Source organism: Coenobita brevimanus, chromosome 69 (genome assembly GCF_032717465.1).
Source record: "Coenobita brevimanus isolate Jiangsu-jjx chromosome 69, ASM3271746v2, whole genome shotgun sequence".
In the NCBI taxonomy this organism is placed as follows: Eukaryota; Metazoa; Arthropoda; class Malacostraca; order Decapoda; family Coenobitidae; genus Coenobita; species Coenobita brevimanus.
In genome coordinates, this window is record NC_137022.1 from 2,049,035 (window position 1) to 2,071,437 (window position 22,403).

General features: G+C 42.2%; 1 protein-coding gene across 1 annotated transcript in view; it reads left to right on the top strand.

The window, feature by feature from the left end:
- The first annotated feature begins 14,986 nt into the window (after window positions 1-14,986).
- The window catches only part of LOC145406035 (uncharacterized), a 168,897-nt gene continuing 161,480 nt past the window's right edge, over window positions 14,987-22,403 (top strand). Inside the window, exons 1-2 of the mRNA XM_080277222.1 lie at window positions 14,987-15,153; window positions 21,237-21,370. Of these exons, the coding sequence (XP_080133348.1) occupies window positions 15,078-15,153; window positions 21,237-21,370 (210 nt within the window). The 5' untranslated portion in view covers window positions 14,987-15,077. The remainder of the gene's footprint in view (window positions 15,154-21,236; window positions 21,371-22,403) is intronic.

Genomic DNA, 22,403 nt, shown 5'->3' on the forward strand with positions numbered 1-22,403 from the left:
ATTGATACCAAATCGCATTCCAATTCACACATTTAGAAGGTGGCCGGCGGGCACGAGCGTAGATGACGTCATAAGCATGGAAAACACTGGCAAACTATCTATAACACCCTTGCCCATTGTTGAGGCAATGCTTGCTGTGTGGACAAAACAAGTGTGCCCGGTAGTGAACAATGGCCGCCAGAAACTGCTCGATCTGGTAACACTGCTAAAGAGGTGAGGGATATATGCTCAGCAGGCAGTGCCTGTCAGGCATTGCCCGCTCATGTGGACGGGGCCTTACACTCCACTTGGGGCAACATAGGATTGGATGATGGATGGAATATATACATATACTGTACCAGTACATGGTTTTGTTGTCATTTACAAAGGCTCCAGCATGTTTGCATGTATTGGGCCTTGTCACCTAATGGTAGCTCTCCATGCTGCTTCATCTCTGGCAGTCTCCCTATGACCTTGTCCTAGGTCTTTTTGGCCTGCCACTTGCAACCCTACCCCCAGCATTCACACTTCTCACACTCTGCACCCAACTGCCATATATTTTTTACTCCAAATTAGGCTACAGAAATAAAAATACTAATTACAGTTCCAGTGCATTTCTCCCAGTTTATAGTAACTGTACCATTTGTATGGACATAAGCTCTTATTCACTTTAATTAGGCATAAAATTGCTCTCTCCACACTGAATGCTGGCATATAATGAGAGATTAACAGCAGAATATGGTGCTGGTCACAAAGAAGTGTATCATGCCCCGGAAATACATGAATAGGCTGCAGAGGCTGAAAATCTCTCAGTTAAGGTGAATGAAGTATAGTCGTGATAGTTTGGAACACATCCCTGACATATAATGGACTGCCTGTGGTACTGAAAGTACTTCACTATACAAGCTGACCAGAAAGATGATAAACATGATGGTACATATATTGCATACCTCTTTCCCCTTAGCTGCCTCTTGTGTGCTGCGGGAACCAACCAGTCCGCATTACCAGAGTCTGCCTTATATCAGTTTCTGCTTCACATAACCCATTTCCCGCTGTATGGCATTTGCTTCTTACATCCGCTGATAACATGGGTGATTGGTAATCTCATACAGCAGCCAGGTTTTATGCTACTGTAAAATGAGGGAAACCAGCAAGCTGAGACATCTCCACAACACAAGTTACACTTAGCCAATGTCAGGGATGTGCTCCAAAATAAAAAAAATTTCCAACTGGTACTGTAAATATGAGAACACTTGTAGTATTACAATAGTGGAAATCCCAGGCTCATCTGAACCCAGTGGACTGCAGGCTTAACTAGTCCTTCTGCACCCATCCTCCTCCTTTTGGGGGATAGGGATGTAGTTGGGGGATGTTTGGATAACCAGGCAATTGAGCTGCCTGGTTATATCAGTGCCATCACATGAAGGCATTCATCCCTCTCCAACACTAGGGAACACTGGTAAATCAGCTGTGTATGTAATGATGATATTTTAACATCAGTCTCTTTTTCTCATTTACTGTGGACTTCACTGCAAAAAAAGGACATAGAAAGGGCAACATAAAACAAGTACTGTACTTTCTGTACCTACAAAGGGTGTGCAGGATACAGACCACCCTCTATGTACTGATGAGTTAAATGAATCCATTGTGCATTGTGTATAGCATCATATAAGGGGTTGTTGTGTCCCCCATAACATCCTTGGTTATGTGTTATGGAGGGCTGTATTCCTGCCAACTTAGGAGGCACCCTACAACCTCAGCCTTAACCCCTTGAATCTGAGGATGTTTTATTATTGATATCCTTGCTTTCTTCAATTGATTTCATATTGAGAAGAAGCCCCTGGCAGTGAAGGGGTTACTGAGGGCTAGATCTAACCCAGCAGTCAAGGAGTTACTGAAAGCTGTATCTAACCCCTGCAGTTGGAAAAGTTTGTCCTAAGCTGAACAGTATCATGTACAGGTAGCAGGAATGTAGTAAGATCTGCATCATTGGACTCCTAGGGTTAACCCATTCAGTTTAGTGATATGGATGTATTTGTGTTTGTTGTGGCACTCTCAGATTATGTTATTTAGCTTAGGAAGAGTTCTATGTATTGTAGGGTTTAATGAAGGCTGTTTCTAACCACCCCAATATAGAAAGTCTCTTCAAAGCTGGATAGAGTCTTTTGAACATAGCAAGAGTAGAATGAGAATGATGTCCTCTGGTTGAAGGGATAATGAGACTTCCTAGGACCTCAACTGCAGCTTATATGGCACGTTGATATTCTCTCGTATGATATTCACACAGTCTGTATTGATATAAAACAAGACTTGAATAACTTACAGGAGACTAATAAAATACAGAATGGAAGTAATTAATATGGAAGAATTGGTAAAAAACCTCCAAAACCAGTAAGAATATGCCCCTAAATACATGTAGGATATTAATGTAGTCTCTTACTGCTGTGAGGTACTGTACTCTTCTGTAGTAGTACGATATATGCAGTACATTGTAGATTTCAAAAGTTATATTTTCCGTTAATGATTGAAATGTACATGGACATACAGTAACTTATGTGCAGAGTACAGTACAGTAATGCAGATATTTATATTTTATTCTCTTGAAGGAGTGGAAATTTATGCGGAAGTCATCAAGATGTCGTGGGATAGTTTGTGATGGCAAGGTTGTGTGCAGAAACAGGTACACTGGTGGGCCATAGTAACTGCTCACCCTCTACCCCCTCCTAGGAGTGAATGGAGGTTGTAGCTAGGGTCTCACAATGGACATACCTGTAAGCCTGTTTCTGGTAGTTTGAAGTTTTATATATATATATATATATATATATATATATATATATATATATATATATAAAATAGCTGCATGGTGCTGGAGAGGGGTCACTGATGTGGTGACTTTGATATAACTGGGCAGTGGAGCTCCCCAGCTATACAAACATCCTGTCCCCTGAAAGGAAGATGGTGAATGGGAGGAGGAGGGCAGTTTCTGCCTGCAGTCCAACGGCTTTACATTTCAGGTGAAACTGGGGTTACAGCTGCGACTGCCACTATTAGACTGTACAGGGAATAATATCACAGCAGACTGTTCATTCACTTATTATAGTGAAGCTTTGACCATTCAGCATAATACTAATCAACAGGTCTTCATTTGGTGTGAGACCCTGGATGTGACTTCCCTCACTTGGGGCCAGAGTTAGAGGGTAGACTCAAACTGTGGCACACAACCCTATTATATAGATGTAAGTGATGTAAATGTACTGTACTGTGTTGGTATATTATATTGTAAAGGTGTGGTAGTTGATTGGTGCTGTTGCAGGGGGAGTATCCTCAGAGTACTGTGTTTATTGTCATTTAAGAACCACACCTTATCATCATCATCATCATCTTCATCATCATCATCATCATCATCATCACCCTGTACACATGATAATTAGGTTGTCTATCATGTTTACTTGGACGCCACAACTGTCATGTTTTTAACTTAAGTTAGTAAATGATAAATCAGCTTAAGCTAGTTCATTGCATATCACTATCAGTATTATTATCAGAGCCTGAGGGATGATGTATACCTATTATGTGTATGATCATGTTTGACATATCAGTTTTACCTTCATTTACATAAACCTTAATTTTGTGACACTACATAACTTGCATCAAAGATATTCTGTAATACTGATTGACCTCTTCAGGTACTTTGACACTGTGTCAAATATTCATGCTGCATTAAGGATGGGATTTGCAAAGCATGCAGTCTTTTATATCTAAATGTTGACTAACCCTCTGTCAACCCATTTGTTGACATAGGGAATACATATGGGTTGGTTATATGGTTACCACCCAGCATAGTAAAAGGTTTCCTGGCTTACAGAAAACCATTGTTGTCACTCAGGTGGCATCACATTGAGTGACAAGCCTAATGGTTTCCTGTAGGCCAGGAAACCTTTTACAACGCTGGGTGGTAACCATAAAACCAACCCCTATGTGTTCTCCACACATCAACAAGTGGGATGGCAGAGGGTTAGCACTCCTTCCCGTAAAACAAGTAACTCAAAGTCAAACGGCCATTCCTTGTGGGATAGATAAAAAGACGTTAGAAAAGACTACCATGCCTGATGAGGTCAATCAAGTGTGTATGAACAGTGGAAGCATTATATAGTATATGTGCTGTTCATTATGGCAGTGCAAGTTTGCTAGATTTGATACACAGGTAAAAATAGTCACAAAGGGAGACACTGCAAAATATCTGCCTTTGCCGCCATTTTTACAACCATATCAGTATGAATTACAGTAAGTCCTTGTTGTAAGTTGTTTTTTTTGTGTCCCTTTTTTGCAGTTAAGTCCACATTATACTATAAAAGGACATCCACATAAAATTCCATTGCTACCTGTAAAGCTGATTTACCAGACTCAGTTTCCCCCTGTTCTGGAGAGGGACACCTTCATGTGGTAACACCAATATGACCAGGTGGTAGACCTACTCAGTCCTCTCCTTGTCCCCTGAGAGTTGGACGATGGACTGCGGAAGAGCACCATCAGCCTGCAGTTCACTGGGTTCATGTTCAGATGGGCCTGGATTGCAACTACTACTGCTACCACCTCCAGTTCCCACAATTTCTAGCACCTGTGGTATGAAAAAAGTCTTGATATTTAGGACTACATCCCTTATATATATAAAGGACTTACTGTATATCCATGTCACTGATTATTTTATTTGAAACAGGACAGAGGCCACAGGTATGCCGTGTCAACTTTGTCCATAAACAAATATGCTGAAACTCCTCTTGAAATGCCTTGTAGAGCTTCATGGTTCCAGCCTTAATCCATTGCCAGCAGAGAAGCATGGTAGAAGCATTTACATATTTAGAGCTTGAATTTGCATTAGAGGGACCTAGTTTTTATTTATTTTTTATTTTTTTACGCAAGGCTGTGGGAGTGAGAGTAACACCACCATCTGAGTGATGTCCTTCCTTCCATCCTTGTTTCTCCCATGTATACCTTCACAGTTAACACTCAGGCTCTCGTGACTCACTCTCAGCTGGACGGAATAATCTTACATCAGCTAAAATTGAATACTTGAGTCATCCCATTCATAAGATTAGTCACTTATAGTTAATGAAGCTGTTACTTTTGCGAGCTCTGCATTTTTAAAATTGCTTGAAGTTGCTCTGCATGCAACGTAAAACCTTGAGTACGAATGAGTTTGTTTTATTTATTTTACTCTTACTACAAAGCTGACGAGGAACCTACCTATGGTGCTGTACAGCAGCAAAGCAGCTGTGTTATTCACCAAGAAGCCAAAGCTCCTCATGTTACTGTGCACCTCACTGTGGGAAGGATCCTGGTCTGACCCTGGTGAGGTGCTGTCTACCACAAGGGGCTGCTGGATTCCTGCACAGCATCTGTACAGTACTGCACAGTACCCGTAGGATAACCCCACAATACCAGTTGCTTACCTGTGGTTGACAGGTTTGCTCAGCCAAACAGACCAGGGATAAGCAACAACAAGAACTCATACTGCTGCATTCAAGGAAGACTTCTTGTAACGAAGGGCTAACAGAAACTTCTATCCCCTTCAGTAGGGAAAGTCGCCCCTCAGCAGAATAAAGTTGTCTGGTGGTTCTGTAGTAAGAATAAAATAAGGTAGTACAGTATTATCAAAGTGAAGGGGTTTAATGTCTGGTAAGTTCTTCCAAAGCGCCCTAGTTGGGATTTGGACCAGGCTTTTTTTTTTTTTTTTTTTTTTTTTTTTTTTTCCAGTATGGATGGCAGTGTTTTATCCACCTCTCCATGCCCAAACACACTTATCTAAATTCTATGCATCCAGTAATGTATGCGAGTTAATACAGTAGTTGAGACTGAGCATTGAAGATTGTGTGTGTTTGTGTATGAGGCATCATGTGATGGCTTGTGATGTAGGGGGAAAGGAGTGGTGTATGTAACTCCATTGCATCTCCATATACCGTACATGCACCATACAGCTCATTTGGCTACTTTTTACGAGTGATGATGTACTTGTTTTGAAATGATACAATTGTGTGCTGTGATTATCATGAACAGTTGGGATGTGAAATGCTGTGAGTTTTTGAATCTCTGAAGGTCATCATACATCCAGTGGAGATAAATTTACTGAAGCTGGTTGAAACATTTATAGTTTTTTAACACTGTAACTTAATGTTTTGTGTTTATATATGTCAGTGTAGATTACAGTATTTTATTGTAGTTCTATGTTAATCTTAGATGAGTTATGCACTTAATTTTTTTTAACCCTAAAAAAACGTAAATGTTATTACTGTACTTTTATTTCTGTTTATATAGAGCGCATGTTCATTTTGTTATGTGATAAATTGAGAATGTAATACATAAATAATACATACAGCAGTTAATACAGGCAGGTCCCGTTATATGTGCATTCACTATACAAGAAGCTGATGAAAAACAAATGGGCAGTCCAGACTCAGAGTTGGCGATACGAGCACGGTCAGTTAACCCAACCCTATTTTTCCTGTGCATCGTGTACTCCGTTATATTAGTTTCGTGATTTTTTTTTTCCCCTTGATATATGAGTATCCAATGTCAGAGCAGTCCTATAACACATCCCATTCATATAACAGGACCCGCCTGTACTTGAGCTTATGTTGTAAATCAGTGTGTAACTCTCCCCTGTCATTACATCATTGGTCTTGGAAGAAATATACCCACATATAGATATAAACAATGTATCACAGTGTGAGTTTAATTCTTCTGCTTTGTAAAATCTAGACACATCATTGAATTTGTTGTATTGCTGACAGAGAATACACTGGAAATGAGTAATGTGAAAATCAGAATGCATGTTGGGTCTGTGGAATGAGTCAGCTGAGGCAGGGAAATGTTTATTGAGAAGATACGACATTTTTGGGTGTAATTCTTCCTTTTGAATAGTTCTTCACATTGTTAGGTCTTTATTTGTTCCCTGTTGGTGCTTTACAGAACGGTTGTTTATGTTTGTGCTGACTGGCTCACCACACACAGGATGGAATGATGGGTAGAGATACAATAGAGGCTGGGCCATACACTGTACCGCCCATGCAGAGAATTTTGTGCTGTAGGGATGGCTCAGTCAAGTTACCAATGTCTTCCCTAAAATAAATACATACACAAGCCAATCATTGGTACATACTGTATATAATAAGGCAAAGTAACCTGTCACTGGCTACATCAGCATGCATAGATGTCCCACTCCTGCACCAGGAGTTGGTGGAGTATAATTTATAAACCACGCTGTATATGCAGGAGGATGGACTGAGATGAAATAGAGGACTGCAGGTGAGGAAGGACAGTGATGGGGTAGGGGAGGACCAGGATAGGACTCTGAAGAGATAGGGTATGGATAGGATATTGCACTACATGTACAGTGTTAGTATAATGTTGGAATAAAATAGAACATTAAAATATGCTGTTATGAACATCATTGTGGTTAAAAGATTTTCAAAATACATTGTAATATGAAAACATTGACCAACCAAAGGTAAGTCGATGATACAATGTTATTTTCAAAGATAAAAGCCATGTTCTTGATTTCTTAAAACAGGGCATTGCAGTGGTGAATCAGGGGCAGAATAAGATTGTGAAAAGGTAGGGTAGGGGCAGATTATAGAGCATCAGGATAAGGCTGGGACAAGTAAGGAACATTGGAAGTTTTGTATCCACATGTTTATTGGGGAATTAAATGAGTATTGCCCCAGTATGTATCCTCTTCAGGCATGAACAGGGAGGGAACACATACATTTTTATACAGCAGGGTAGTAGGGAAGAGAAAGGGGTGGTAAGGAGGGGGGAGGGAAAGAGGGGAAGCCATGGGATTACCGTAAGTGTAGAAGAAAAACAGATAGTCAAGATTCGACAGTGTAAAGACGGCTATGGTCAAATAGATGAGAACATGGAGGGAAGATAGTAAGATGGGTTACAGCAGGGAGGGAAGATAATGAGGTAGGATAGTGCAGGGAGGGAAGATAATGAGGTAGGATAGTGCAGGGAGGAAAGTTAATTGGATATAGAAGGGGAGGGGGGAGATGGGATATTTAGATAAGGGCAGGACAAGCATAAAGTAAGGAAGGGCCAAGATAATGTCAGACAGAACCATTAATACAGGTGGGTGGATATGCAGTAGAAATTTCAGCCCAGAAGTAAACACTAAGCAAACCAGGGATAGCCAGTCCGTTTTGAGTAACTTCAAATTTGATTTGCTGAACAGAATAGCCTATACCTGTATTGAAATGTAATAATTTTTTTTTTTTTTTTGTCTGAATTTATTTTGTACTGGTAGTGTACAAGTACCAAGATTCTTATTAATGTAGTGTTGTTATTGCTTCTTTTTTTTCCCTACATCACCCATTCTTTGGTTAAAAAGGGATCAGGTTGGTGATGAACAAGTATGCATTATTATTATTATTATTACTAGTATTATTATAATTATTCAATTATTTATTTACTTTAATTAATGGTATTTGTGGTGCCAAACTTTGCTGCAGACACAAAGGTGGATGGCTGGTTATAAATGTAACATGGAAATATTCTGTACCAATCACACTTTTTAGCATCATGGCAGTGACTTTCAAATTTGAAGGTGGTATTTTGGGTGTACAGGGCTGTTGGACAGACTGAATGGTACTGTCCTTATAAAACTTATGATTGTATGCTTAAAAATCAAATCACAAAAGGGCAAGGTATACCCCCAGATTTTGATTATTATTTCTGAAGCATGTGATGAAGATAGAACCTGTCTGATCTCAGTGGTTGGTGAATGCACTCTATAATGTGAGATGCAAGCTGGTCATGGTAACAGTCACAATGACATAAATGACCAGTATTTATTAGGGGTTTGCCTTGCCCTTTGTAATGTATGTTTTATGCATACCAAAGTCAGCCTAGGAATTCTGGGTGTTCTATCTGGGAGACTCTGCTGTGCTTGGGACATGGTGAGGTGCATACTGATAGATCTGGCAGAAGATTGAAAATACTGAATGTTATGAAGCTTTAATTTTCTTTTTCATAATGTGGCTGTATAGCTTCCAGTTCCTATGAAAAGCACAATGATTGGTTGCCGATTCCATTTAGCATAGAATAATAGAATTATGTTTTCAGTTAAATGCCTGTAAAATACATTGTAGGTATTTTTTGGTCATGTATTTCAGTTGTAATACATATTTTTATCTTAATGTATGTATTTCTTTCCTGTGATGAATGGTATAGTTAAACAGAAAGATGCTTTTATTTTGGTTTTGAGAAGGCCAGAGTTTGCACGATGCTGAATTTTTAAATCAAGCAATCTTCCAGTGATCAAAGGAGGCTGAAGATTTCTGTCATTCAGACACTATCAGAGATGTAGGGTGGTCTCCTAAGACTTAAATGATGTGGACTACAATAGTCCAGCTTTAGACCCTCTTATGCCCCAATTCCTCTCCACAGCCCCCATAAGAGTTTAACATTAAAGGATTTATTTGTGTTGTGCAGTATTTACTTGTTACTATTCCCCAGAACTTTTGTTGTTGCTGTGATAAAACTAGATACCAAAATTAATTATCAATCCCCCATCACCTACTGATAAAGAAGGTTTTCCTTTTTAAGAGTATTTTCCACCTACAAAGTAAAATACCGATATGCTTTTCAGCTCTTGAAGGTTGGGCAATTGTAATACTGACAAATAATTTCTCTTTGACATCCATACAACTAGTTTCAGGTTCACATAAATTTTGTGAAGAAATATTAAAGATGAGTGGTATACAGTATTTTTACTGTCAAAGCCCAGAGGTTTGATGTCTCAGGGATTGATGTGACAAATGGTAAACATCAGAAACAAGAGGCCAATAGTTTTATTTTAGTAAGGTATTCACACTGAATTCTTGCCTCGCCTTGCAAAGAGTCTGTTGTGTGCCTCAGCAAGAGCCTCTTCAGCTCCTCCATCTGTGGCTTCTCCAGACACTGGGTACTCCTGGCAAAGTGGTCAGGTAGTTCTTCCTGGGGCTTAACCATACTCCTCTTGTATACATTGCTTAATGGCTCCTGATCAACTTCTTGGCACATCCCCATAACTGTGCCCCGATGTATCTTTTACTAGGACCAAGTGAAAAGTTGACTAAGGCAATCGGTGCATCCGCCATTGGGTTAACTAAGGTCCTGCCTGCTACCACTCCCTCTTCTGTCATGCCATGGCTCTTGTGCTCCACCAATCCCAGGGCAATGTGCAGCATGTCATAGATCGTGTAAGGCAGCAGCATCTCTGACTCGGGGGATAAATGTAGTCCATCTTGTTGTCACTAGTAGACTTCCATACTCCACGGCCATCAGCGTAACAATCCTCCCTCTTAGCCACATTAGCATTGAATGGAAGTCAAACAGGCAGCGACAGGACACCACGCAGTCCAAACCGAAGATGCTGTGGTCCACAATGCTGGCAACACACAGCCAGGGTCTCTTCCTTCCTTTCCAGTTGTATCCTGACATCCACTGGCCCCCTAAGCTCAGCACAGTGGCCTGTGAATCAACACAACCACTGTAAAGTTTCTGGAAGCTGCTGATGACTCACCACATCCAGCCGCACCAAAGTCTTCTCTGATCCAGTGTCGGCGACCATTGGGCAGGCTACTACTTCAGTCTCACCATCTTTCTGATAACTGGCAGAAGTACCGGTAGCTCCCTTGCACAAGGACACATGTGGAGCTCTCTTGGCATAGGTTGGCTGCTGCCCCATTGCTCCAGCCACCCTTAGTTTCCCTCCTGAGGGGCCTGCTCTGTCTTCTCTTGTTGGGTCTTCCATTTCATTCATCATTCATCATCCAATCCTACATTGCCCCATAAGGAGTCTAGGAGCCTGGGGCTAGGCAAGTTGGTCCTGACATTTAAGATGAGAGCGACCAGCCTCACTCATCGCTGAGTGGCATTACGTGAACAATAAACTCCAACCATCCCATGGATATGACCCTTCACTGGCTCAATCCGATTGAAGCGCCATAATTCCCCACTAAACCACCAGGTGCCCAAATTTAGTTGTATGGTTACCACCCAGCATAGTAAATGGTTTCCCGGTGTACAGGAAACCATTTGGCTTGTCACTCAATGTACAGTCACCCACAGGCAGAAGGAAGAGGAAAGAATGAAGGAAAGAAAGACAGAAGAGTGAGTGTAAAGTCACCCGTAGGTAGAAGGATGAGGAAAGAATGAAGGAAAGAAAGACAGAAGAGGATGGAAGGAAAGAAGGATGGACAGGAAAGGGCAGACACCCGAGAGCAGCATTACATCGAGTGAGCTGATGGTGAGTGCCCTCACCTACCCTTTTTTCAGCTGTCCGGGTGTCTCTGTTGTCCACATGCCCAAAACCCTGCCATCTTGATTCTGATTCCGTCATCTTTTTGTTGATCTCTCTTCTTGTAGCCGTCATCCTTTTGGTGTCCAGTCTTATCACAGCTGATGCACGTTTCATTAAATGTACCCATGCTCTACAAAGCCTTTACATGCCTTGAAGCCAGTGCTGAAGTCACAGTGGAAGCTTCATGTTCAGCATCTCAGAAAGCAGTGCATCCTGTACATGAATGTTATGCCACATACTCAGAGATCAACTTCTTGCCCTCTGAGTATGACGGTCTGATATTGGGTTCTCTCCAAGATCGGGTCCAGAGCATGCAACCAGAAGAACAGGGCTCAAAAACACAGGCTAATTGGTCTTACATGTATATGACACATAAAGAGTACTAAAACACAGGCTAATTGGTCTTACATGTACATTACACATAAAGAGTACTAAAACACAGGCTAATTGGTCTTACATGTATATTACACATAAAGAGTACAGTGGTTTGGCACAATACAATGTGATAGATTACACACATTATGGGAGATACAGGGACTGGAGTCTGAGACTAGGACTGATAGGATAAATACAGGTGACGCCCAGGCGGGGGAGGGGTCCCGTCAGGTGTACGCTTCCTGAAGGGCCGCAGGACCACTATTGTATGCCGGATCATCAGGTGAGGGGCTGCTGGGCGGCATAGAGGGAGGCTTTTCACTGGAGGGGCCTCTGTAGGTGCGTCGGTTCCTGGGACTGGGGCCTAACAGGTCGAGTAGGCACGCTGCCTTGCGCCTACCCTTGGTGGAGGATGGCTTGCTGGCTGGTCTGTGGAGGTCTTGGCTGGGAGTCCTGGGGGTGTCCCTCGGTGACTGGTGTCTGTGGTCTCGCCTTCGTCAGGAATCAGACAGGGGCTGCAGCTTCTTCTCCAGAAGTCCGACAGCAACTGGTGAAGTAGGGATGCTGGTTGTAGTGAGCGTACCCCTAGACTCACTATAGGCCCACTCCAGACCCCTTCCAGCAGCGACTCCACTGGGGAGCCGGTACTGCCCCCTGTGGTGCGGGGAGAGCGGGAGAGGTGTCCCGCTCAGCCTCTGGAGGAGTGAGGCAAGCAAGGGGCGTGACCCTCTGTGGGTGCTGCAGGGTTAGTAGACGAGGGAAGCACGGTGGGTATTCCCTCCCCAGTAGGCACGGTGGGTGCCATCGCGGTTCTGCTAGACCCTGGGACTACAGGTGAGAGAAGCATGGTGGGTGTCCTCTCCCCGGCAAGCACGGTGGGTGTTGCCTTGGTCCTGCTCCTGGTGGGGGTTGCAGATGAGGGAATCACGGTGGGCATTCCCTCCCCAGCAAACACGGTAGGCATCATCGCGGTCCTGCTTAGGGCTGTAGGTGAAAGGAGCATGGTGGGCGTCCTTTCCCCGATGAGCACAGTGGGCGTCGTCACGGTCCTACTTGGGGAGTCTGTTGATCCTGCCCCGATCTTGGTGAGCACTGGTCCAAGTAGAGGGTAATGCAGCAGGATGACGTACCTCCCGTGGATTCCGCTGAGGGGAAGAGGGGTGCATGGTGGTTGGGAACGTATGCCCTTCTTGCTTGGTCTCTTGTCGCGCCTCTGTGGTCTCCCCTTGTTATTTCAGTGAGACTTCAGAAGCGCCTGGATAACAAATTTCCTGATAGCAAAGCAGCAACCTTTTTTTCAAACAAAACCCATTTGAAGATCTCCTTTTGCAGATCATTCACTTAAGTTCCAGGAGATTTTGTATGCTCTCAACTAGAACGTTGACGGAAAAATTATTCCTAAAAAAATTTTGCTGCAGGATAATTATAAGGAAATTCAGCGATTCAAGACACTTCAAATTAACCCATGGCCCCTGAAAAATGTATTATGACCCTCCCAAGGGCCCCCAGGTTGGGAACCATTGGTTCAAGTAATTCTTCCATATGGGAAAAATGGCATTCCCCCGAGCTAGACCCTGTATTGGATCATAATTATAGCCCCGCTAGGTTACAGGAGCGCGCTACCACTCCCGGCACGGCAGTCCCGGGCGAGGCTCGAACTCGCAATCCCCCGATTACGAGCTTGATGCTAAACCACTGAGCCAATTCTTCCATATATTTTATTTTCCCATGTTTGGTTGGCAGACTACAGGCAGGTGTCACGTCTGTTCTCACAACTTTCATGTCTATGTTCACATATCACGATGTCGGCCCAGCTGTTTAAAAATAAGAAAATATCAAACGCTGCTTATTGGCTGAGACAGTAAGTAGGCCTACCAAAGGAAACCCACAGCGCAGCCGCCTAGCTCCAAAATGTTCATGAGTCAAAAGCTTTTTCCCAATACTGTAATCTTTTTTTATTTTCAAACTAAGTTTTCACTAGCAATGACCCAGCATCCACGGTGTGAGATGAATTATAAACGTTGAGGGTCTGAAAGATAATCCCTGTAACTCCAGTTGGGTTTCCAAGCATGTGCCACGGCTGGCGGCTGCGGCTGTTTCCCATGCTGAAAGTTCATTACCTCGGAATGTGATATGGGCATAATAAAATAAGTACCTGGATCCACTCACTGTCCCTACCTTGACTGAAAAGAGGACGATGAACGAAGTAGCCCAGTGTTACAGTCGTAGAAGCTATTTGTTGCACTACATGAAGTGCAGTGACCTTCACAACACTAACATGGTGGGATTAACGGCGTCCTCCGTAGTCCGAAGTGCCCAGCTGTGATAGCGTCGCCCCGTTCGAATATAAAATGACCTATCATTTACTTCAAACTCTTCTGCCAATATTACCAGTGATTCCTTCTGTAGCATAGAGTCCTTGACGTTATAGCCTAATAAGTTACGCGTTTCAAGAAACTTTCCCGCATTTCCCCCACTGGAACAACGTCATCAACCAGTTTACTGGATGGGGTGGCTGTTTCTGGACTACGGTGTCCTCAAGCGGAGGTGGAACCTGCCATCACAGCATGACTGACCCCTCCAGCGGAGCGCGTGGCACTGGCCACCCCTCATAGTCTTTGGCCAACTCAGATTTCTGAGAAAATATTCTCAGGTCCAATAGTGTTTTCCATGGGTTAACCCTTAATTCATTTGGTCCTCCCCCCCCTCCCCATTTCTAAAATATTTACTATGCCCCTGCTCACGTCTTACATGCATCTGCTCAGTCAGAACCAGTGTTTCGTCGTTCTGATAAGATTGAGTTGTAGTTGTTGGAAGAGCTGCCTTTTGTTGTTATAATCTTTCCTTGTTTGCTTTTCTAAAACTTACTTTGATTATCAGTGATGAAGTGGTGTTGATGCGACTTTCGCGTCAGCAGTATAATCCCTTCTTGGTGAATGAATACCCAATATACGTTTTGCAACTTCGTTGTCATACAGTGACATTTTGTGAGATGGAAAAAACTTTCATCTGGTCATACTTGAATTAATGTCATTAGCACCGACCCTCAAAGAAGGCAAAGTTGAAGCAAGAGTGAGAATCCCATCCCCAGTTCCAATAATTTTGTAATGAAAATAAAATAAAGCATATAAGTCACTTGAACATATGTTTCGGTATAATATCAACCAGAGTATGGTCAAGACCCATTACTTTTTAGCGTAAGTTTGTCCATGATTATTGTATAGATTTATATAGGGTTTTTGGAAGACTGAAAGGAGTCCATGTCAGAACGAGAATGAAAACAGTGGTTGAGAGAGGCTGAGAAATTTCTTCAGATAAGGAGTGTTTACGGCGGGTTGTGAGTGTGCTGGGCGTGGCTGAGTATGATGCGGCTTTTAACAAGATGTCTCGTGTAGGGGGAGGGGCGAGGAACAAACCCAGGACCTCGCAGGATGTGTGTGCAGACTGTGGGGCGCCAGGTAACACCTCTTACTCCAACACAACTTTTTGCCCGTGGTGTACATTTGTCTTCAGCAGCCTCTGTCGCTTTACCTGTTCTCTGATACCTGCCTACTGCATGCCTTCACACCACGCTTTCCTATACTGGACTCTTCTTCAGTACCGGTTTTGTTAAGCATATGTACCATAAATGTATACAGAGTTCAGAGTAATGATCCTGTGTATTTCATTGAACTCACAAAATAAAAACTGCCATAGTAATGTTAGGCGTTCTTCAGAAAGCTGATAAATTTTTTTCATTGCTTTATTGGTGCTGGCATTACTAGTGCAGTCAGTGATCAGCAGATTTCATGAGAATGTAATGACAGGTGATTAATATATTATAATAAAAAGTTTTGTTTTTGAAGTTGCTTACCAGATCTTTACAAAAGTTAATCCATCTGTAGCCTAAAAATTATAGAATAAAACTCTTAGTGCTGAAATGGATAGGCAGTAGTTTAAACGTAAGCAACATTGTCCAAACCTTTGAAGCAAAAAGAAAACTGGAAAATTTTTGGAATCACACTCAGCCAGTGAACACTGAAATTAATACAGTATGCTCATTACTGCACCTAAGCCTACTAAGTACTTTCTCCTCTGAAAGCATCTGTCATAAGTGCTTTTCTACCTACCTAGTAAATTAGGAATTTGGGGAGGTTGTCCAGTTCCTCAGTGTTCTTTATTGCACTTTTGTTGAAATAAGCTAACATAGTTTACCCTAACCTAACCCAGCCCAACTCAACCCAAGCCAACCTAACTCAACCCAGACTTGGTGATGTGGTAACGGATAGAGCTTCAGGTTTTACAACCCCACTTCACTCCTTATTTACTAAGTATGATACTGAAAAGTACATTTGCAACATGTGTATGGAAGAGAATTTGCTTAAAACTGCCTAGGCCTAAACCAAGTGATGAACCCGTTAATTTCAGTCAGTGTTACTCGGGTGAAAGACTGATATAACACCACAAAATTATTACACCCAGACCATAAGGAAGCAAGCCTCTGTCTGGCAGTTGGGATGGGAGGGTAGGATCATTTCAGTACAAATACAGGCGGTCTGCATTATTGCTGTATTTTTGTTATGTACATTTCTACTCTGAAAACTGCTGAAAAATTACCTACCGGTGCTGAAGGTTCATTGCTACCTATGGTCTGTTAAACTCTGTTCACAGGACCAGTTGTTTGGACAGTTTGATATTTGAGAACACATCCTTTACTCATAATGAGCACTGCCTGTGTAATATTGGAGTGATTTTATTGTGGTAAGTGGGGACGCTCACCGTCCACACATTCGATGTAGTGCTGCTTTGGGTGTCTGCACTTTCCTTTCCTCCATCCTTCCTCTTCTGCCTTTCTTTCCTTCTTTCTTTCCTCTTTCTTCTGCCTACGGGTGACTTTTACACTCCCTCTTCTGGCTTTCTTTCCTTCTTTCTTCTGCCTGTGGGTGACTCTACACTGAGTGACAAGCCAAATGGTTTCCTGTACACCAGGAAACCATTTACTATGCTAGGTGGTAACCATATAACCAAATTTTGGCGCCTGGTGGTTTAGTGAGTAATTATTGCGCTCCAGTCGGATTGAGCCGGTGCAGGTTTGTATCCAAGGGGTTGTTGGGGTTTATTGCTCATGTAATGCTGCTCAGGGATGAGTGAGGCTGGTCACTCTCATCTTATATGTCAGGACCAACTGCCTAGCCCCGGTCTCCTACGCTCCTCGTGGGGCAACATAGGACCGGCTGATGAATGGATGAATGGTAACTTCTGGTATTCTTCTTTGCATAAAAAGAAAAAAGAACACTTCCACATCACTGTCATCAGGTACCAGGCTACCCTCCCTCCATCTCATGCCACCTTCATGTACAGTATACTGTATATGGTACCTCTCATCTCTGTGCCTCCATTGCATCTTCATTCCCCCTCTCCCCCTCCACCTCACTCACATCCACATGGCCAGACCATCTTAGGATGCTGTACTCCTGTTTCCAGCTTGCCTACATCAACACCACAGTGCTCTTGAACTCTATCGTTTGTCTGTCAGTCTGTCATGCCGTGTAACTCCCTACACTCCATTCATTTCCACTGCTCTTTCTGTTGATTTGCATCCATCAAGTAGAGCCCAAGCTTCATGCCCATATAGTAGTAGCCTAGGCTTATCACAAGGCCGTCATGCAGTGACTTCTTTTCTTTTACACTCACCTTTATACAATATACCTTAACACTACAATCAGTGTGTCTGTAACCCTCGTTCCTTGCTGTACACTGCTTGCACTTCATCCTTTAAACTCCCTTCACACTACCAAGATATTTGAAGGCATTGACATTCTTCATTCTTTGACCATTCATCCTTATTATGTATCCCATACATCATTCTTCTCAAAAACTATAAATTTGCCCTTTACTACATGTTTTCAGGTTTGATTCTTACACATGCTTCCAGACTCATTCTCTGAGCATCACAACTCGCATTCATTGTCATGGTATTGTCAGCAAACAACAGCACAGGCAGTCGTCTCAGCCTATCGTCTCTTATTAAGGACACTTTATGGTGCATTATTAACCTGTGGCATGCTACCCAACTTAACCCACTTGAGTCAACTCGGGGGACATTCAACTTACCTAGTATGAGTTTTTTTTTTTTTTTTTAAGTACAGTACAAAGCATCTCAAGGGAGCAGCTTCACACAGCTTTTATGGGATATTAGGCTTTCTGTCATCTCTCATCTCCACACCATAGGTTGAGCCCAGAAGCAAAGTAGCAATAGATACCGGTACTATGAACAAAATTCATGCACTTCTTGATCCATTTACTATAGCCTTATCTCCTGAGGAAGTCTCAAATCCATCTTGAAAATAGCAGTTTTTGGTGAAACGATCAAATACAAGGCTGGCATTGGCTAAGGGAAGAGGGAAGGATTAAATACTGTAAATTAGCAAAAGTAGTAGCATGTAATGCTTGAGTTGTGGCTCATTGGACTAACTGGCAACTCACTGAGGCTTTGACTGAAGTGAATCCTGCTTGTGTAATTCCTGCCAGTTGGAAAATTTCTGACCACAGTACCCCTGTAAGTATTATGAGTTGAGGAAAAAAAAAAAACTGTGGGTAGGTCAATCTGTCTATCTATCTATTGCCAGACGCCATAATCCCGTATGGGGTGGCCATTTGACTCTGAGTTTTTCGTTTTACAGGGAGGGGCACTAACTCTTCACCAACCCACTTGACATGTAGGGAGCACGTATGGTTTGGTTATATGGTTACTACCCAGCGTTGTAAATGGTTTCTTGGCTTACAGGAAACCATTTGGCTTGTCACTCGATGTAAAGCCACCTGTAACGGAAAGAATAGCATTAAGTAGTGATAGGAAAGATGGGAGAAATAGGAAAAGAGGAGGGCAGGCACAGAAAAAGAATGATAAAGGCTAAGGAAGAAGTAGACAGCATTACATCGTGAGTGGATGCTGTCTACTTCTTCCTTAGCCTTTATCATTCTTTTTCTGTGCCTGCCCTCCTCTTTTCCTATTTCTCCCATCTTTCCTGTCACTACTTAATGCTTTTCTTTCCGTTACAGGTGGCTTTACATTGAGTGACAAGCCAATATGTAATATTGTACCATTTCAAAGACGATATGTACATGTGAAGTAGTTCTGCAGTGACAGCTAATTTTGTTCAGTTACTGCTCTGCAGAGCCAGTTTTTCAGTCCCCCTGTCACAGTCCTTGGGTTAAAAATCCCACTCATGAGGCAGATCACATGCTCCCACTTGCGTGGGGGAAATGGCACACCACATGTTAACTTTCGTCAGGGTCTCATATGCTTGTCCTTCTGATCATTTCCTCCCTTCCATGTCCCTCTTGTCCCAGCCATTCCCCAACCACTTATATATCACTACCATTTTCTATAAGGTACCCAACAGCTGAGCAAAATGCTTTTTCCATTTGTTCACTTTCTCCTTTTGCTACTGTACCTCCCTAATCACTCTTTCATAATACCTTGGCCTTTTTCTAAAATAGTTTCATACATAGCCTTCATTTGACACTTGGACTTCTTCTAAACATATCATCTACTACTTTTTATTTTTACTTTCACAAACCTTTACTCTCCCTAGCATACAATTGTCTCTCCACATCCCTGATTCCTGCTATTTCCCATCCATTCACTATGTCTTCTTTTCAACAGCTGGCTTCACTTTTCTCTACCACCTTACTCCTCCTAACCCCACAGGTTTACAAACCACCTCACATGCTGCATACATTACTTCTTTGAATACCTTACTCACACCATCTGCTTTCTCAAGCTGCACTGTAACATTTGCCCAGTCACTTCTGCTCGTCCATCCTTTATTTAACTATTTATCCCTTTTTGCAACTTTATTTGCAAAATCTGCTTCCTCTTGCCCCACTCTACATCTGTTTACCCATAACTTTTGTTTGTGTATCGTCTAATACTGTACTGCTACTTAATGGGCTCAACAACCCACTATCAATCCCCATTTGACTCTAGTACCAAACACTGATTTCCTCATTTGGTCATCCACATGCCCACAGTCAGCCTTGCCTTATGCTTAATCAGTTCCCCTTCCCTTCTCACCACCCCAGGTATACTTATGGGGGATTTATCTTCATGGTTTTGCATATTATCCAGCTTCAGATGTCCACCAAGGCACTACCATTACCATTCCCCCAAGTGGGTACACTCTACAAACCAACAACCTCACTTGTATCTCCAGTCAGAAACACACTTCAGCCTCTGTCAGACTTTCAAAACATACATTTGCATCCTCCTAAAATTTTGCATTCAGTCTAGTCACTTGATCTTCAGTTGGAACACTTATGTCCCGTATACAGTTACCCATGTTTACAGTCCCACTTTCATTCTTACCTGTATATTCCTTGATTTATATAATCCATACTCCCATTTATTCTCCTTCTATCTCTTACATTAACACCTACACTCTCCCTTGTACAGTAGTCTCAACTTCATTCACCCGAGGACATAGGCCCTATACGTACAGTAATATAGTCGTGGCGCACGACTCTGAGGTTGTCATTATCAAACCCTGGCAACCTGTCATTCAAGAGTGCACCCGATTTTGTATCATATAATACATGAGTCATATTATTATACACGAATATTATTATACTGGTACATGAACATATTATACACGAATCACATGCGTCTCATATTACAGTATATACGAAATCTGATGCACTTTTGAATGGTAGGTTGCCAAGGAACAATAATAACTTCAGAGCCACGCACTGCGACTATACCAGTTTAACACATTTTCCCTTCCGTTTGGTCTTAATTATCTTGTGCATATGGTACTGTACAGTACAGTATATCCACTTTGCATCTTCAAGCACTGTTACAGCCTCTCTCTCCATTATTTTATCATTTGCACTCCCAGCATGCTGAGTCACTAGCTACATATAGTCCTTTGACCTGTCCTTGGTTGTTGACTGTTTGTCTCTCTGATTCATAACCACCCTCCCCCCCATTTATTTATTTACTGTATTATTTTTCAGGGCTAGTAATTAGCTTTCCAGCAGAACCTTTTAGTTACTCCCATAACACACGGAACATGTGCGTGATCTTTATCCCAGGGAATATATTTTCATTTTGTGCAGGAGATATTTTGTACAGTACAGCAGTTTCAGGCTGGACTTATCTGTGTAAATGTAGCCGAGTTCGAGTCTTCTGCCTAGGAGCGTTGTGGAAGGTCAGCAGCCAGGTTTTGACCCCACCACACTCCATTGTAGTGTCACAGAGATGATAGTCACTGTCCACTTTTTTATTTTTTAATTTTTAATTTTTCTTGTGTGTCCAGCTTTGAATATATATTCTTAATGGTACACTGCCTAAGATCCAGTGGTCCTTCTGTGTGCCACATAATTTACTGGTCACCACTTAGGTGCTAATGCCCACTGTCTGTGATGAATACATTCTAGGGCTGTCTTGCTTGGGACTGGTGTATTTAGCAGGTGTGTTTTTATATGTCAGGCAGTGTGTCTTGTGGAAGATTAATAAATTGTGTTTACTGAAATTTCAACTTTTGGTATTGGTTTCCAGAACCTGGGTGGGCCTCCATCAACAGAGGAATACTGATCTGTGACGAGTGTTGTAGTGTCCACAGGTCCCTGGGTCGCCACATCTCACAAGTTAAATCACTCAAGAAAGGAACATGGAATCCTATACAACATGCTGTAAGTTATCCTCTGCTATATTTCATTGTCACTGGAACTAAAAATATTTCAGGTACAGGGACTGTCATGAGCAAGAGTTCATAAACTTTCCCCTGCCAGCAGTTTGTTTTACATATTTATAGTCAGACAACTTAATCCCGTAAGGAGTGGCTACAAACATATCTTCTCCTTGTTGCCCAGTCCTCTTCCATTTGGCTGCCCTTCCTCAAACTCACATCACCCTCTCGCATATATCTCTCCACTCCATCCCTCCGTCTTTCGTTCGTAGTATCTCATCCCACCCAACCATTAGAGTTTTCTTCCCTTCATAGCAACACTTTTGTTGTGTGCTTTGATATTTTGCATAACACCTTGCAGTGTCATAGCCAGCAGGGAAATGTTGTCAAACTTTGGCTTGATTTTTTTTTATCCTTGGTTAGTGTGAGGATTTAGATGTCAGAGTTTATAATTAATATAGAGTATAATGGAATATGAAGGTTAATGAAGGTACTGCGTGTGTCAAAATGTTTGGTGAGTGGTAAAACTGAACTGTGGTAAGGGATGTACAGCGCAGATAAAAGTAAGCAAGACACAGTAATGGAGAAGGCATGTTTGAAGTTCTGCAAGTTATTTTTGGCTTTTATGGGTCTGGAAAAAACATATGCCATGGTGTGTGGCAGAGGTCGTGGAAGGTGTTTGTGTGTTTTGTGTGGGAAGAAAACTGAGTGCTGTTAAAAGTATTTATGGTTGTAGATGAATGTTTGAATGAGTAGTTCAGCTCCAGTTTTGGAGTAAGACAAAGGTGTGTGTGATGCCTGTATGATTGTTTTTGTACAGCATAGAGATTAGCTGAAATAGAGCAGAACCAAGCCAGGATTGTTGGATATTATGATGAATATCCCAGCCATGAATAGCACACGGTATTCTGTACCAGGAATGATTAAAGTCCATTTAACTGCTTCACGCTGATGATATCATATATCTCTAGATAATCCTGATTGGATTTAGAGGCCCCGTTCAAACAGGAGAGGCTAGATATGGCCTTCACTAATCC